The sequence below is a fragment of the Anoplophora glabripennis genome, unplaced genomic scaffold (assembly GCF_000390285.2).
Source record: "Anoplophora glabripennis isolate ALB-LARVAE unplaced genomic scaffold, Agla_2.0 scaffold766, whole genome shotgun sequence".
In the NCBI taxonomy this organism is placed as follows: domain Eukaryota; kingdom Metazoa; phylum Arthropoda; class Insecta; order Coleoptera; family Cerambycidae; genus Anoplophora; species Anoplophora glabripennis.
Genome location: NW_019416895.1, coordinates 7592 through 25574, shown reverse-complemented (window position 1 = coordinate 25574; position 17983 = coordinate 7592). Strand labels below are relative to the sequence as shown.

At 35.7% G+C, this 17983-nt stretch overlaps 4 protein-coding genes across 8 annotated transcripts; 2 read left to right on the top strand and 2 right to left on the bottom strand.

Moving 5' to 3' along the window:
- Window positions 1-99: 99 nt before the first annotated feature.
- On the top strand, window positions 100-1394 carry LOC108915687 (probable tRNA N6-adenosine threonylcarbamoyltransferase). Its single transcript, XM_018721787.1, has 2 exons — window positions 100-569; window positions 671-1394. Exons 1-2 carry the CDS (start codon window positions 233-235, stop codon window positions 1339-1341), a joined length of 1008 nt encoding a protein of 335 aa, XP_018577303.1. The 5' UTR covers window positions 100-232; the 3' UTR covers window positions 1342-1394.
- A 1163-nt stretch (window positions 1395-2557) lies between these two features.
- On the bottom strand, window positions 2558-4154 carry LOC108915685 (ubiquitin-conjugating enzyme E2 variant 2). The gene is made up of 3 exons (XM_018721785.1): window positions 3916-4154; window positions 3554-3822; window positions 2558-3137 (listed from the first exon to the last, which is right to left on the bottom strand). Exons 1-3 carry the CDS (start codon window positions 3938-3940, stop codon window positions 2997-2999), a joined length of 435 nt encoding a protein of 144 aa, XP_018577301.1. The 5' UTR covers window positions 3941-4154; the 3' UTR covers window positions 2558-2996.
- A 956-nt stretch (window positions 4155-5110) lies between these two features.
- LOC108915690 (cytochrome c1, heme protein, mitochondrial) lies at window positions 5111-8398 on the bottom strand. Its single transcript, XM_018721795.1, has 5 exons — window positions 8130-8398; window positions 7924-7968; window positions 7726-7874; window positions 7085-7377; window positions 5111-5685 (listed from the first exon to the last, which is right to left on the bottom strand). Exons 1-5 carry the CDS (start codon window positions 8199-8201, stop codon window positions 5327-5329), a joined length of 918 nt encoding a protein of 305 aa, XP_018577311.1. The 5' UTR covers window positions 8202-8398; the 3' UTR covers window positions 5111-5326.
- Window positions 8399-8434: 36 nt separating this feature from the next.
- Window positions 8435-16546, top strand: LOC108915689 (protein LSM14 homolog B). 5 transcript variants are annotated; one of them, XM_018721793.2, is made up of 7 exons: window positions 8435-8687; window positions 9356-9712; window positions 11307-11503; window positions 11943-12254; window positions 13085-13356; window positions 13767-14038; window positions 15990-16546. In XM_018721793.2, the coding sequence occupies exons 1-7, from the start codon at window positions 8567-8569 to the stop codon at window positions 15995-15997; spliced, it is 1539 nt and encodes a 512-aa protein (XP_018577309.1). In that variant the 5' UTR covers window positions 8435-8566; the 3' UTR covers window positions 15998-16546. The 5 variants fall into 5 exon arrangements, with proteins under 5 accessions (XP_018577309.1, XP_018577308.1, XP_018577307.1 ...); XM_018721792.2 differs by having other exon boundaries at window positions 11295-11503; XM_018721791.1 differs by having other exon boundaries at window positions 9356-9796.
- The last annotated feature ends 1437 nt before the right edge of the window (window positions 16547-17983 follow it).

Below are 17983 nucleotides of genomic sequence, written 5' to 3'. Positions count from 1 at the left end.
TATTAACAGCATGGAGCTACTGATTTAGTACTGTAACTCTGTGCTGCTGACAAAAGGAAAGCTACTCATATTCATCGTACCCGCTTTGTGTCCTCCTAACCTCATAAATAACATAACCTTAAATTAGAAGTCGAAAGAGGATTCGCAAGAAATTTTTATAATAATAGTTTTGATATTTTTTTACATTGTTTTCTACAGAAGATATCCCTAACAAATACTGAAATAATTCAACATGGTGACAGCAATAGGATTTGAGGGAAGTGCAAATAAATTGGGTGTAGGTATAATAAAAGATGGTAAAGTGCTAGCTAACTGTAGAACAACCTACATCACACCACCAGGTGAAGGGTTTTTGCCCAAAGAAACGGCTCAACACCACAGGGAGAAAGTTATGTCGATATTAAAGCAGTCTTTAACAGAATCGGGTTTACAACCGGATGAAATAGATGTAGTTTGCTATACAAAAGGTCCCGGAATGGGTGCCCCATTAGCTACGGTTGCAGTTGTTGCGAGAACTGTAGCTCAGTTATGGAATAAACCTATTTTAGGGGTTAATCACTGTATTGGCCGTATCCTTTAATAATTATTTTTATTTAGCTTTGATGCGGAATTGATTTTCCATTTCGAAAAAAAAATTTTATAAATTGTTGACTGTCCTTAACGAAGGTAGATATTGAAATGGGAAGGCTCATCACGGGAGCAAAAAATCCCACTGTATTGTACGTCAGTGGAGGCAACACGCAGATAATAGCATACGCCCGAAAACGCTACAGAATTTTTGGCGAAACCATAGATATTGCAGTCGGCAACTGCTTAGATAGATTCGCTAGAGTACTGAAGATTTCCAATGACCCCAGTCCTGGGTATAACGTAGAGCAGCTAGCCAAGAAAGGCTCCAAATATGTACAACTTCCGTATTGCGTGAAAGGGATGGACGTAAGTTTTTCCGGTATCTTAACGTTTATGGAAGAACGAACTAATAATCTGTTAAAATCGGGATATACGCCGGAAGACTTGTGTTTCTCGTTACAAGAGATCATTTTCGCTATGCTAGTGGAGACCACGGAGAGGGCGTTGGCACACTGCAATTCCACGGAAGTGTTAATAGTCGGAGGGGTCGGGTGTAACCTTCGATTACAGGAAATGATGGGTCAGATGTGTAAGGAGAGAGGGGCAAAGTTGTTTGCCACCGACGAAAGGTTCTGTATTGATAACGGAATCATGATAGCTCACGCCGGAGCCGAGATGTTTAAGGCGGGGGTGCGGATGCAGTGGGAAGACTCCTTTATAACCCAACGGTATAGAACTGATGAAGTGGAAACTGTATGGAGGACAGATTAAAAATAATTATGTACATATTTTGTAATTTATAATTAATATAATTCATTCGAATATTTGTGCATTTTTAATACCTAAAGTTTGAAATATGGTGAAAGACATTGTTTTTCCCAGAAAATAATTGACATGCAGAACACAAAAATTAGGTCATGTAATAAAAATACCCAGTCCAGCAACTGTAAGTGCCAATTCCTTTTATTTCGCTACGTTTTTTTGCACTGGATGGAACTTCAGTCCAACAAAATGATTTCACAGACACTCGTATTATTAATCTTCCTTGGGGGCCATAAAACAGAAATTAAAACAAAAAAATCAAGGAGGCAGTTGAAATACCTGATAAAAATTTGCCTTTTACTGACTTGATTACAATTAGTAAATAGCGTTGAGTTATATACGCCTAATATTAAAAATTTGTACCTCCTTGCTAAAATTAAGAAAATACATAAGTGGGCTATATAATCTTATAGTCAGCAGTGTCAGTAATTGTCATTTGTCATTTTCAGTGCCTCCTGGATTTTTTTACTTACCCGGGAATAAATTTTAAGTCTTCTAAAAAAACTATACTGCACTTTAAATTGAAGATATTTAAGATATAAGGGTTTTTGTTACTGACGCTGACAAATATTGTGTAGCCAGATTTTTAGTAAAACAAATCCTTAACTCGTTTTATGAAAAATCGTAGCAGGCCATGGTTCGCCAACTGAATTAATGTAATTGGTGCAAAAAATACATCTAGAAGGCTATTGTTTATCAAGAACAAATTTGAATTGCGTTCTAAAACAGTTGTTTTTGGTGAACCGTCATTATTCTTAATGAAAATTTAAAATGTGGTTTATTACAATCTTAGAAGCTCCATATTTTATGGCGATAAAAATTGTTCACTAGAAATAAAGAATAACAGAAAAATTGCAATATTATTGTGCACTAAAAACAAGTTCATGCTCTCGTAGTACCTACAGATTAGTAGGTCATTTTGTCAGTAGGCATCAATTTACACCGACATTTAAGATGACACATACTTTGCAGATTATATCTCACCATCACTGTGAAAAGTATAAGCGACATGTCTTCCGAGTTTTTGTTACAGTTTAGATCCGAATTTGCAATCAATTTCGTTTGCATCAAATTGAAAATGAAGATTTTACACATTTTTATTCAATCATATGAGTTATAAATAAAATTGTAATATTCTTTAAGATACAAAATAATAAAAATTAGATAGTTACAAATGTATGTATTTGATTATACCTTACAATCACAAAGTTGTTCAACGTTAATAATAAAAATAAACCTGCTCAGTTATTGGCAACACATCCTACATTTATTTTGAACATAAATTGTATAAGCGGTACAGCCTATAAATGCTTGACGATATAAACTTACAACAAATATAATAATGTATAAGACTTAAAAATAATTTAGCGGTCGGGCTTATAAAGCTGTACACTCCTGTTGACTGTGAACGTTTGCTGCGACTTTTTAAAAATCCACGATGACGAAAATTACGGGTGTGATATTTTTGAAAGTAGGTACAACTGTATAAACCTTGAAAGTAGGATTCGCTAGAGCAGACGACATGACTGGGTAGTGCAGGTATCCACATTTATAGGACAGGTTGCGACAGAGGGCAAAAGGGACGTACTCCGTTCACCTAAGGGCTAAAAGCAGCTACCCTCGGGAGGCTGTGTTAGCTTCATGTTCTCTTTCAACGTCATTAGTCTGCGCAACTCCTGCAGTACCGTTTTAATAGTGTAATCTCTCTGCCATCTCGCTAATACAGGGACCTGCCTGTTGTCCACCTGAAAATCGATTTAACAGTCCGAGAAAAAGAACAATGACATCGGCGGAGTGCATCAATGAAGAAAAACTATGGTACATTTAAGGAATTCAAAGAAATTCTACTACTTATAAATCAACACAAAATATTTTAGGTTATTCTATGTTGCCCCATTTCGTGGACGCAAATTTTTTTGAATTTAGTTAATATGTTAAGTCATATTTCACAGCAAAATCAAGGTACCACCAAAAAAGTATAAACATGGGTAACATATTCCAAAACTATTTGTTTAAACATTATCCTGATAACAAATTTTTGTTCTAGCACGTGTTAAACACATTTGGAAAGATCTTTGGCTCCCGTCCGACTTAGTAACCGAAAGAGCAATTATTTTGTACAAGACTTTTGATACGTTAGCAATATAAATTCACAACTTACCACACCAGTGTTGCTATTGATACAGTTAATATTAATTCTAGATATGAATTTTGCTGTTGGTGCATCATCCGGATATTTCTGGCCGCATTCAATTTTTACCGAGTACATTCTATTTTCGTATGGCGTCCGAGGGGGGCCAATAATCATGCCCATCCAATGCGTGAGTGTCATGTCATCATCGTTTTCTAAACCCCAACTAATTGTCCCATCAGAGACACCCTTTTGTCCTGCTTCCAATTCTTCAAGCAAACGAAAATTTCGAGGAACCACTGGAATATTTCAAAAATTAGTAATATCCTGCACATACTCCCCAAATATTATAATAACGTACTCCGAATAAATAAAAATAATAAATCTCTTACCTACACCGGTTGACGGAGTCGCCATTATGAATCACCAATAATTATTACCTTTTTCAGATTGGTAATTATAGAAATACAATTAAAACGAATGGCTATTTTCCACCCTTAAAATACACAAAAACCCAATACTTTCAAATGCTAAGGTAAAAGTATATTTTATATTTTACGATCATGCAGCCCAATAACTTTTACTACAGCTTGACAATTCTATAAATTTTACGCTGTTAGGTTGGTGTGAAGATTACTTCACGTTGTAGTTGTACATCACCGTACCAACTGCCAAGTTATACCAATCAGATAAAAAAACTGCTACAAGAACTGAAAAGAAAACAAATTAAGTTAATATCGAGATCTGAGAGTGTTCTAGATACAAATATGAAGGCTTAAAAATAAAATTTACACTTCGTTGAGTCTTAGAGTATACACTACATGGAGTAATCATACTTATGGTGACTTTGTAGACGAGTAACAGAGAGAGAAAGAGATAGTTCGAGTGCATCCTTTCTCTCTCGCGCAGACACATGATTGGCTAACGCCAGTCCTTGCACAATGATTAGAGAGATAGAGCGAATACCCAACCTATCGTTTTTTCTCTCTACAGTGTTTAACAATGTAAAATACAGGCAATTTTGAATTAGGTTATCGAAAAGCGACCTTTTTTGATAGAACTGATATATCTCGAAGACCATTAGAGATAAATATAGTGAAGCCCTAAAATTACGTATAGAATCCAAATATGCAAAAATATATAGGGTGATTCGTTTAAAATACAGAAGAAGATGGCGACTTCCGGTATAACAATGGCATTATTTTAGTTCAAGAGAGCACGCTCGAAAAACCTGGGTACAAATTGTCAAAGTCGCTCTGGGAGGTTCAAGGAAGACTATGAAAAAATGGCGTTCGATTACTCACTTCGAGCGTATACTACAGGAGGTGTCCTCCCAACGGCTGGGCGCATTATAAGGCGAGGAGAGAGATACCTACCATGAAGGTACGTAATATTCTCTCTCTCTCTCGCCAAACGTAATATTTATTTTGCTGTATATGCTTAAATATTCGAAAACACATTTTTCGATTAATTATTATTTCCAGATGTGTTCGGCATACGATCGCTCACTGAGGTGCGGACGATTGCTTCATGTACAAATTCGTACATTAACAAATTGACGTCTTTTGGGTTTTATTAAAAAATTAATCGAGTTTCGTACAATTTATTGTAACAAATTACGTGACATCAAACACTGGACATAAACAATAAAACCTGTAAACGGTTGGCAGTACCGGATGAACTGTACCCATTTTTATTGAATTCCAAATATATACATCGTAATAAAATCATTAAGCTTAATTAAATAAATTTCCAACTATCAGTAATGACATGTCATGCTAAATACGGAACGTCCTCGCAGGCTTACTTCTTCGGTCTGAACTCGATTTTACGCGTTTTGATGTTCATCCACTTAAACCTTTTTATGTAGTAAGTCAGGGCGGTGAGTAACGACAAGATGGCTATGGATTTAAGCAGCATCTTTTTACGATCGTCGTGTTCCGGTTCCGCCGTCCACTTAAGGAAAGTGGAGACGTCTTTAGCTAACTGACTGGCGGTGGCGGGGGTGCCGTCCGAATACTCGATGACCTCGTTGAACAGCGCCTGGGCCATCGAAATGGCCCCGCCAGGGAAGTACGGGTTGTAGTACTGACCCTCGCGAAGGGCGATCCCAGCGGGAGCATCGCAATAACCGGTCAATAGCGCGAAGATGTAATCTTCACCTGAAATAAGGAAATTACTGATTAAAAAGTATCAGGCAGTGTCTTTTTTCTAAAACGTTAAGTGTGTTCTGATAGTTTTTCATACTTATCTCGAAAAGTAATACAGGGTGTTCGGAAATTAATGCAACAAAATTTGGACCCAAATTCTTAAGACGAATTTAGAGACCGGTATTTTTTTTGCCAAGCGGCCCGGTCTTTCGGAGTTACAGCCCCCTGAAATCCCTACGCTACGTTTTTTGCCGGGGGAACCACCTTAAGACACTTTTTCGTGAACCTCCTTATCTTTGTGGTCAAAAAAATTTGGTCGCATATTTGAATTCCATAAAAATTATTAGTTCGCTAGAAACTGTTTTGTCTCTTTATATTTTTTTTCGTAAAATGCAATGTTTTCGAGAAAAATGGCAAATCACGATATGAATTTGACCACATTTTGCCATTTTTCTAGAAAGCATTGTGTTTTACGAAAAAAGTGACAAAAGACGAAAAGGTTTCTAAATTCAATGGCTTTTTAGCTTTTTGTCTTAAGGATCTGTGACCAAATTTTGTTGCATTAATTTCGGGAGACCCTGTACAATTACATAAGACCGTTATAAAAAAAAGAAAATCAGATAAAATAGGCCATGATTTAAAACAAATGCATTGCTAAACAAAAACTGGTGTCAATGTTCTATATAGTTGGCTATGCAAAATATGCTTTGTTTAATAATTATCGTTACTAGGCACACCTTACCTATATCTCCCTTATTATTAAAGATACTATCAAAACTATACCAGTGTAATTCTACTAATACCTTAGTAATATGTACTACATTCATTTGCTTTAGCAAGACTTTAAAAGTATTTAATAAATAATGTGACTGTTAGCATTTCTTTAAAACACTGTTTAATTTGAGATTCTATCAACATGTATAATCTTATAAAGTTATTTATTTTAGTGTTTTGCGACGGTACGGTGTTTGTGTGTCGTCATTATTAAATTTGTGTGAAAATTTATGAAAAAAAGGATTAAAAAAAAATCAGTTTTCATGACAGAAATTGAGAAAACGAAATTATGATGTGTTAGAAGCAACAATTAACTTAACTAATTTAACTACGTCAAAGATATGGAAAAAATCTCGTCAAAAATACATCTTTTTCCACATCATTGTCGTTCCCAATTCAACGCTTAAAGTTAAACAAGAAAATAAATTTTACGAATAGGATGAAATTAACATTAAGACAAGGCATCGGGTAACCATGAGCAAATAAATTTGAAAAACATCACTTAACTGAAAAAAAATTACGGCAAAACATTAATTATTAAGCCTTCTCCATTAATACTGAATTATTTTCACAAACTCATCACCTAAATTGTCTGCTCATAGCTCCCAAACACCCTGTCTATAACCCAAACAATTACCTCCGTGACGGGCAGACGTAATGTAGCTAAGGTCCGGGGGGAAAGCGCCGTTATTGGCGGCGCGCGCCGCCTCTTCATTAGCGTACGGATTGGGGAAATAATCGGACAACTTTCCAGGCCTCTGGAAAAAGTTCCCGGATTCGTCGGGTCCATCGGTCATCATTTGTTCCTCTGCCTCAGCTTTAGCTTCCTCCTCGGTATGAGACACTCCGATCAAATTACGATATGCTATGAACCTCATCGAGTGACAAGCCGCGCAAACCTGTTTGTACACCTCGTAGCCCCTTCGAATGCTGGAAATATTGTATTGCCGTTTAATGTGTTACGTTATAATTTTTCGAGTACTGATCCGTGCAAAAAACAAGTGGAAACAACTTTTTTCATAAGATAAGCAAATTAATTTACGTACATTGATAACACATACATTAGTTGTCAAATTGACAAATCGCAACTGTCAAAAGGTCCCTTCACATTTTTCCTTTTACCCGTTTCGAAAAGTTTTTGAAAAAAAATTTTGGTATCATAAAATAGCGGTTTCAATCAACAAATTGATTATGAAGTTCATAGCATTCAAATACAAAAATGTTACTTTGATTTTTTTTATCAGTAAAGCAGCAACGTAAAAAAATATAAACACTCACCTGGCATGATCGAGGGAACTGAAAACGCCAGTGTGGCCCCATACATTTTTAGGTGGATGCAATTCCAGATCAGAAGCCTTCACCGATCTATCGAGGGCAAATAATATGGCCCCCGTACCTCCAGCTAGTACACCTAGGCTTCCTAAAAGCTGAAATAATTTTGTAATTTAGAAATCTGAGAACTTGAACACTACTTACAGCTTTTCGGCTTCGAGACCAATCTCTCGTAGAGTATGAGCTGATCTGTAAAATAAAATTATATTTGTAAAGGGTACATTAGATTTTAAGACAAAAAAAAAATGTGAAGATGACATAACACTTGTTTTAGGTTGGGTTTTGTAAAGTGTCTCAAGGCGTTGAGGTTTATTTAATGCAAACAAATATAAAAGAAAAATTAACATTACCTGGGCAATCGAAGGCGTGCTAGATGATTTTAAGAGACCAGCTCCACAAAATCGACCCACAGTTGCAGCCATGTTATCCGGAAGGTGATTAGTTACCGGGAGACTTTCGAGTGGGGGCTAACTTCTAGAGGAATACAACACTTAAGCCGATTGCATTAAATGTTTTTCAAAAACCTAGACAATATAAAGCCAAACTTGCATTCACAAGAAGTCAAAAAAATTAATTTTTGACTTTGACAGTTTACGTAATCGTAATAGAAAATTACCCATAGGGAAAAGGCGATCCGTTGTTGGTACACCTGACGATGATACGTCACTTCTTCCAGCTGTTTTGGGTACGCCATTGACGATTGTTCGAATTGTAGTAAAATTGTTTAGTCTGCTAGGAGAATCGGTTGACATCGTCCTGAAAGTATAATAAAAAGTTTTGTTTCAAGATGACAACTGGAATGCCGGAGTTAGGCTCCAAAATAAGTTTAATATCGAAGGCAGATATCCGGTATGAGGGACGTTTATTTACAGTTGATCCTCAAGAATGCACAATAGCTTTGGCATCCGGTAAGAAGATATTTTATATTATCTGCCTTGTATAAATTTATATATTTGTCATATAAGTAGGTAGTTCTATAATTAATGCCTCTATTTTTAACATTTCACATATTACAGCTTCACCATATAAAACAGTAAACATGTAAATTTATGTTGTGTACAAATAACACAAAAAAAAGTTCTCGTAAAATTGCAATCATTTGTAATATTCTAAATGATTGCAAATTCTAGACAACTAATTAACTATTTATTAGGTCATATGCCATGTATATAAAACGTATCTTTAAGAATTTGATTAAAAAAAGTTGGAAGTATAAAAAATATTATTTTTTGTTGTATATTTTACAACTTATCAGATCACTATTAACACGTATTTCGAATTGTATACAATTTTTAATCGGTTTTAATTGCAAGGCTACTGAATTCACAAAATTGTTCTTTTGATCACAATACTGATAATTTATGCATACTTGTATTAATATGTAAACAAATCGATTTACTTTGATGTAATAACAAATTTTTGAGGTGACTGAACTTGAAGTATGTTATAAATTTTTGGTTTCAGTTGCAATTTCAAAGAAATGTATTGCATGTTTATTATGAAATGTCAGTGTCGAAAAGAAAAAAATTCGGATGCTGCTGTTTTTTTTTTAAGCACGATTTCCCCTCTTTTATAGTGCGTTCCTTCGGGACAGAAGACAGAGAGACCCAATATCCCGTACCGGCCCAAAATCAAGTCTACGACTACATCTTATTCAGGGGCTCCGACATCAAGGACATAAGGGTGGTGAACAGTGTCACCCACCCGCACCCGCAGCCGCTCAACGATCCGGCCATCATGCAGCTGTCCGCCCCGCCGACCCTGGGCGGGCAGCCTTTCCAGACTCATCCCATATTGGGCCCGATGGGGCCTCAGATCGGCCAGTTCGCCAGCGCCTACGGCAATATAGGACTGTTGGGAGGTATGAACGCCGGAATGGGTCCCGGTCTTGGTATCCAGCGGGACGCCAGAGGTCTCGGCGGCGGTAAGCCAAGTGAGTTGATAATACCGGGGCCAGAACCAACATCCTCTGTCCTTTCTCCCACTGTTGAGCCACCTCGGCCTACAAACGACCATGGTAAAAAATGAGAATTTATTTAATTTGCTGGGCGCTGATTAGTGTGGCTTCGCTCGGAGTCTTTTTTTTTTGTACATGTAGAGTAGTTCTAAGTTTAACATGGCTTTAGAGTGGTAAGCGCTAATAACGTTTGGAGCTTGCGTAGTTTTGGAACCGTTGGAATCTTGGGTAAATTAAAAATTAAGTTTTTATTGCTTTTAATTTGATTCGCTGATGGTATTTGTTGGTGCTAGTTCTTTCGCCTATATCGCGTTTTCTTTTAACCCTTTGTCGTTTCATTTTGAATATATATGCCAAACGGCAATTTTCTTAAAATAAATAACGCCTAACGTGTGGGGAAAATTAACAAATTGAATAAAGACGGTAACGAAAAATGCTCAGACATGTTATTTTTTTGCTTAATTATTATATACAGGATGATTCAGAAAAAACCGTTGGTGCATGTCGGGAACCGTAAAATATGCTGTTTCAAATGCAACTTATTTTTAGGCTTTGCTTCGTTTAGCTGTCAGATGGTATTAGGTTGACAAAACATTTTTGTTTTTTTTTTTAAATGATTTTAAAACGCTTTGTCCGATTTAAACAAGACTTGGTGTATTTTTGTACAGACGTCTCGTTTTGACAGTAACGGAAATAATTTATAATCATAAAAATGTCGTCATACCTAAATAAATATGTTTATGTACTTTTTTTAGGTTTTACAGTTTCAGTTTTTATTTTAAACGTTTTTTTTTGTCAGTAAATTTTTGTATTCCGGTTTTTTGTAATTCATTATTTTATTAGTCATTGCGAAGCTTTTTTGATATAAATCTAATTTAGTCGCTGTCAAAAATCAGATTTATTTGTTGATAAAAACGAAATAATGCGTTGTAGAGTAAATAATATTTTTATTTTGTATTTTTGGAATTATTAATTACTTTTAGCTATTACTAGATATGCTGGTTAATATTTTATTAGTTTGTCTGATCGTATGAAGTTTAAGGTAGAGCTTTTTTTGTCATCGCCAAAGAAAATTGTTAGAAAAATAGAATAGAAGCTGTAAGCAACATCTCTGTAGTTTTAATACTTGAAAAATCCTTAAATCCTCAACATAATAGAGTTTGGATCAGATTTATAAGTTTTGCTTACATAAAAGTCGACGGTTCGCCTTTGATTGTTGATAATTGTCAATGATAGCAGAAATCGCAGAATTGCAAAATGTTTGTAAACAAGTTTTATAAACTCTTTGTTTGGAATTTGAAAAATTATTTGAGTCAAAGAAATTTTTCACTACCATTGAAACAAAAAAAAGACGAAAATGTTTATTTCTATACCACTTGACGAACGTTCAACGTTCAACACTGACCGTATCCTCGTCCGCCGATGCAAAAACTTATTATTTCGCTTGCACGAGTAAATTAACATAAAAAATTAGGTTTTGTGGGAATGCCTGTAGCTTTGCCTAATGTCTTATGAAGCGTATCGGCTTTTAAACCTTCTAGACGTCTCAGTTTCGTAGCGTCTGTTTTAGATTTAATCGGAGGATCGAGGAGCACGACGCCGGCCAGCTTGGGCTCCAGGAAATCTCCTACTGCCGATCAGGGAGTACAGGCGGGAGGCAGTAAACGGGATGACAAGAAGGTGGTTAAACCAATTCAGCCGCCGGGGCAACGCAACCAGCAGAGGAGGGTCTCCAGGGAAAGGAGAGATTCTAGGGATGGCGTCCAGGTGATTATTTATTTCGTTACTGTGCAGGGCGGGGCAATTGCGACGGTTTTGCGGGTTTTTCGTATTTCCCGAAAAGATGGAGAAAAAGTTGTTCGGACATCGGGTTAAATAGTAAAAATATTTTTTTTGTGCATCTGTTTAAAAAATGTTTCGGGTCTTCGGTCGGTAGTAGCGATGTAATAGCAGGTTGCTCTCTGTCAGTTTGGCCATTTGGACTTTGCCGTTTTTTGTGTAGAAGACGTGATGTAAAATTTATTTCACTAATTTATTTAAAATTAATACCTAAATCGAAATATAACAAAATTTTCAAATAATTCCAAATCTAACATGCATAATTATCGTTTAAGCAAAAATTATGAAATTTTCCAAAAATGCGTGTATTTCAAATCGCCGTTTTATTTTTTCTTTTCTCAAAACTAATAAACTAAATACCGTACAGAACCAGAACAGGTCCGGGCCGAACCGCAACCAGAACAATCAGGCGAGCTACCAGGGACAGGGGTACCAGGGTTACCAGGGCAATCAAAACAGCCAGGGCAATCAGAGGGGCGGCAATTGGAGCAACAACAGGGGACCCGCGAGGCCCAGGGGTAGGTCCCGGGGTGGCGGCGGCGGAGGCGGCTACAGGTCCAACCAGAATCAACAGAATCAGGGCAGCGGAAAGCCTAAGAACACGCTGAAGTTCGAAAACGACTATGACTTTGAGCAGGCCAACACCGAATTCGAGGAGTTGAGGAGTCAGCTGGGCAAGGTATTATTATTATTATTATTATTTAAAGAATTTCAGTGTTTTGGTTTGCGTACGTTTATTAAGGATGAGGCGGTTGCATCTGACACGATTCAAATGAACTACTTTTTAAAATACTTTACATTTTGTAGGATATTGGAGAGAACATTCAACATTTTGATGAAAATGATGTTTTATTTTTTAAAAATTGTAAAATATCCGTATTTTTCTTAATTTTATAAAAATTATTTCATGCAGAACATAAATTCACATGTCACTTACATTTATCTTTGTTTGTGCTTAACGAAAATTCTCCACGAGTAACTGCTCGAACATTTTCCAGCACTAGTCGGAGAGCCTCTATACCCCTTGATACATATACACCCTTGATACATATTTGGCTAATCAGAACTCGTAGAAAAATAACGGGGCATTGTTAGATTCGTTCCGAAGAAACCGAACCCTTTATGCCGAGTTTCACCTCGACAACGTTTGAAATGGACGCGACATTGCATGAAGTTCGTGGAATTTCGGAAATGAAGCTGTACGAACCGAAATTGCGAATTCTTCTGGCAAGAGCTTAAGAAAAAGTCACAGCAATCAGATTTTGGCGTTATTTTGTGATTTATGGAATCAATTTCGGGTTTTGAAACGTAAAAATGTCTGTGGCGACGGGATTTTTTGAATATCGGGATCCGGAGATCGAACTCGCTAGTTAACGATTTCTTTTTGGTACGTTTGAGGTCGGTCTCACGATACGAACCGGTATCCCCGGATTTCGAAATCTCGGGATCCCGCGAGATGCTACTTAACCCGCCACGACTATTTCTCTTTAACGAGATTTGATTTTGCAGGTGAAACTGGACGAGGCGGGAAGTTCGAGCACGAAGAGCGAGATCAACGGCGACGTGGACAAGAAGGACGATTCTGGCAACGAGACGGGCGCGGGCGAAACGGAACAGGAGGAGGAACACGAGGTGTATTACGACAAGAGCAAGTCGTTCTTCGATAAGATCTCCTGCGAGGCTGTGGAGCGTGCCAAGGGCAAGTCCCAACGAACTGACTGGCGTGTCGAGCGTAAGCTTAACTCTGAGACGTTTGGCGTGGCGGCTACAAGGAGGGGAAAGTGAGTGCTTTGCGATTTATTTTAAAATGCACGTTTCCGAATTAAGTTGCGGATTTTCTCGTTTCAAATTGTGGATAGTAATATGATTTTTTTAATAATAGGAAATATATACAGTACGTTCATGGATTACTGCTAGACTAGATTTTTTTTTTTTTCGTAGATCATATAAACATAATTTTTTTAAGACTGTACGCGAATTTAGATTTCGATATACAGGGTGTTTGATAAAATGTGAGACAGTCGAAGGACAAAGTGATTTTACAAGAAAATCTCATTAAAAAAAATCGTTTGTACCTAATTAAAAAATTGTAAAAATATGGGGGTTCAATTTTTTTGATAGTTTGTTATTTTTTTGTAAGTTTAAGCCTGCCTTCGACTATTTCACGAGCACATTATTTTTTTTTTGTCAGTTACCGAGGAAGAGGAGGTTTCAGAGGTATGAACTACCGCGGGGGATACCGCGGCAATTACAGGCCACCCCAGCGCCGAGACCAGCAGCAGCAGCAAGGTAATCGTTCGGACCAAAATCAGAGGCAGCAGACCACTCAAAATTCCTCGAGTAATACTTCGAATCAGGCCTCGATCCCTGCGCAAAGTAACGCAAGTAGTAGTTCAAAACCAGCATCACAATCTACACAGTCTAACGCTAAAAAGGAGAAAAATCCCGAGCCTGTAATGGCAGGTAGTTCATTTAATTTAAAAATTAACCCTTGTAGCTTGTTGGAGTACAATTTTTCTTTTTTAGAAAGCGATTTACGTTGATAATGCATGGATCGTGATTTTTATTTATACGATTTTTTTTTTAAGAACGGTACTTACAAATAAAACGCGGTGTGCGGGGAGGACCGGAAAATTATACAACGAAATGTGTTTGAGATATATGTAGACCAATGATGTGGGAAATATTTGTGTTTGTATTTTTGTTTGGTCATACACGGATTATAAACATTAGTTCGTGTAATAAAAATACCCGTAACGGCAGCCGTAAAAGTTGATTTCTATTGAACATTTAATTTTCAGTATGTCTTGTGTTAGAAGAAAAAAAAAAACTGATGGAGTAGTTCAAACGTCCCAGTTCTAGTTGCACTCTGATAGCAAATAGACCCACTGCACATCTCGTTTCCCACATATTTCTGTCTATGTCGAGACTATTTCAAATACATTTATTTTTTATTTACAAGGGAATTACGCGTTAACTATGTGATTTTATTTTATTTTTTTTTATGGGTCTAAAATAAAAAGACGGACAAAACGGTGAAAACAGCATGTAACAAATAAAGTGTTTGCCGTCTTATAAATCATCGAACACATCGAATAACACTATTTTATTTTGATTATTTTTTTTATTAAAGTTTTGTTATTTAGTTACTCATATACAGGGTGTCCAGAAACTGTGGGCACAAAATTATAATGGTTCTACTCTTAAAAATAATAATTCCTTGTTTGAAAAGTCGATAGTACCCTCAGAATAAGTTTAAGTGGTGTTTTTTTTCGTCTAAACAATTTTTTGGAATTTCTTTTATTATTGGAAAAAAACTACACCTTTAAAAAAGACCTGTCGATTGTAAAACTTGAATCGTGTAATAAAAATACCCGTAACGGCAGCTGTAAAAGTTGATTTTTGTTGAACATTTAATTTTCAGTATGTCTTGTGTTAGAAGAAAAAAAAAACTGTTGGAGTAGTTCAAACGTCCCAGTTCTAGTTGCACTCTGATATCAAATAGACCCACTGCACATCTCGTTTCCCACATATTTCTGTCTATGTCGAGACTATTTCAAATACATTTATTTTTTATTTACAAGGGAATTACGCGTTAACTATGATTTTATTTTATTTTTTTTATGGGTCTAAAATAAAAAGACGGCCAAAACGGAGAAAACAGCATGTAACAAATAAAGTGTTTGCCGTCTTATAAATCATCGAACACATGGAATAACACTATTTTATTTTGATTATTTTTTTTTTATTAAAGTTTCGTTATTTAGTTACTCATATACAGGGTGTCCAGAAACTGTGGGCAAAAAATTATAATGGTTCTACTCTTAAATAATGAATTCCTTGTTTGAAAACTCGATAGTACCCTCAGAATAAGTTTAAGTGGTGTTTTTTTTTCGTCAAACAATTTTTTGGGATTTCTTTTATTATTGGAAAAAAAGTACACTTTTAAAAAAGACCTGTCGATTATAAAACTTGAGTCGTGTAATAAAAATACCCGGTACGGCAGCTGTAAGAGTGGATTCCTTTTATGTCTTTTACCGGTATGAACTCTAGTCCAACGGAATCGTTTCACAAACACTATATTCCTTGCCAATCATTAAAATAATTCAAACAGCGAAGCCCGAATGGGACGGTTTCAAATTACTTTAGACGTAGCGGCCCGTATCGACGCCTAAAAGTATTAAACGGAAAGCGAACTGTGCCGTTTCATTTACTCGGCACAATGATAAATTAATCGTGGTCGTGTTAAAAAAAAAAAAATCATCTGACGGAGTAGTTCAAACGTCCCAGCAGGGTTAGCAGGCAAGGATAGCAGTTTCTGGACCTCCTGTAGGGGCGGATAGGTAGAATGATTAGTTTCGCCTTTATCTCATGTATTTTTCTGTCGAAACGCTAACTTACATTAATTTTACAGTGAAATAGAGATCTGACTAAGGAACGAAGCAGCTGACACAGGAAGATGGACATAATTTATCTGAAAACGGCTAATCTGGTTTGTGGATGTGATTGATGGATGGATTGAATGAACTGTGATGGAGTTTCGCAACTTTGTACAACACTAAAATTCATTAATTTGTGGTAATTATTTCGTTAAAAGAAAAACGGTGTTTAATTTATTTCCTGGTGTCAGTATTATTGTAGGTGTAATGTAAGGAATACCCTAAGTGATACATATTTTATTTTATATATATAATTATATCGAAAGAGGCAGGATTTATTGTGTATATTTTTACTGCCGCTAGGAGTTCAGATTCCTTTTTTTTTTTTATATACAGTAGCTTTACGGTCAGTTAGAACATCGTTTTGATTTATTATGCGAAGGCATTTTTATTTGTGAGGGAAATGAATTATTCCGTTCTAACTGAACACTTTTGCCAATTGGTTGTAATTTATTACTGATTAATTACTTACTGTTAATTCAATAGACTTTGTAATATTAAGAATTTTGAAATAAATCGGTCTTGAAAATGAGCGCAGATTTTTATTTTTCCCACGGCGAAAATGAACGTTTACCTTCGTTGAAATTTGCAACGTACAAAAATAGCCGCGATAGTAAGATCTTGCAATTTTTGCATTAATTCCAATCGTAAGGAGGCCACGTGAATGAAAGTGCAGAAATAGTGAGGTCTCGTCTATCGTGGCTTTTTTTACGTGCTGTTTTAAAATGTCAGAATTACGTAAGAAAATACATTGAAAATTTTTAGTAAGAATTTAAAAATTGAACCGTTAAGTTAAAATTAATTATTGAGAAAATTTTCTTGGAAACAAATTTTTAAGGATTTTTATATCCTGAAGATACGACACTTGTACAAATAAAACATTTTTACAAGCAGAAAATTGTTGGATATCAAAAAAAAAATTAAAATGGAACGAGACGTACGAGAACAGCATTCCTCCTTTTCTGTTCTCAATTTGGTTTTCCAGTAAGAACAAATCGTAGCTTTTTTTCGGGAAAAAAATACTATTGAAAGCTTTTTGCGGAATATTGTTCAGAAACGTGTTATAAACAAAATATCAAAAAATCAACTCGAGACTAGTTGGGAAACTTTGTTAAAACAATGGTCAAAGTTATGGAAAAGTGGTTTTTCCACTCCCGTAAAAAAACTCTTATTCATAGAGAAAAAACGTTTATACAAAAAAGGTAGGTTTTAAATAAGCCTATAAAATGAGACAAGTCCGATTAAATTCCGACAATTTGTTTATGCGCAAGAGCTCAAAAATGGTCGAAAATGGCCGTTTTCCTCAATTGCTAATAATTAATGCAATTTTCATCGCAGACACTTGTAATTCAGGATTTTTGAGGCTTTTGCACCCTTAATAAGTGGTAAAAATTTCAGCCCGAAAGCTTCATTAGTTTGGCGTTGGCGGAATTTGTTATCTAAGATGATATTTTCAATTCATTTTTCCCAAGCTCAAAGGCGTTGTAGGGTTACGATCATTAGTTGTTTTTTTACCTAAATAGTTGTATTGACATATGCATTTACTGAGAATTTAATTTTTCAAATTTAATTTGTTTAAAAATGACTAAAAAAATGTTAATATTTGTTAAATTGTTAAGATAGGTAATTTTATAAAATAAAAAATTAACCTCTATAGTTTAGTTAGTACTATTTTTCTTCAAATTAAAAAAAAAATCGTTTTAAGTTGATTAGAAGCTGAGATAATTTTTTTTTTATTTAATCGCAGTGACCACCTTAATTATTAATATTATGAGCCGAAATTTGGCGAGAGTATTGATTTTTTACTGAAAAAGTGCTTGTTTTCGGACAGTTTTTTGCAAATAACTCTGAAACCATGGATTTAACGAAAAAGTTGTAATGAACAAAATGAAAGGTAATAAAAAACAAATCTAATGGCATAATTTTGTTTTTCTCTAATTGCAATATAAACCGAGTTATGGATTTTGAA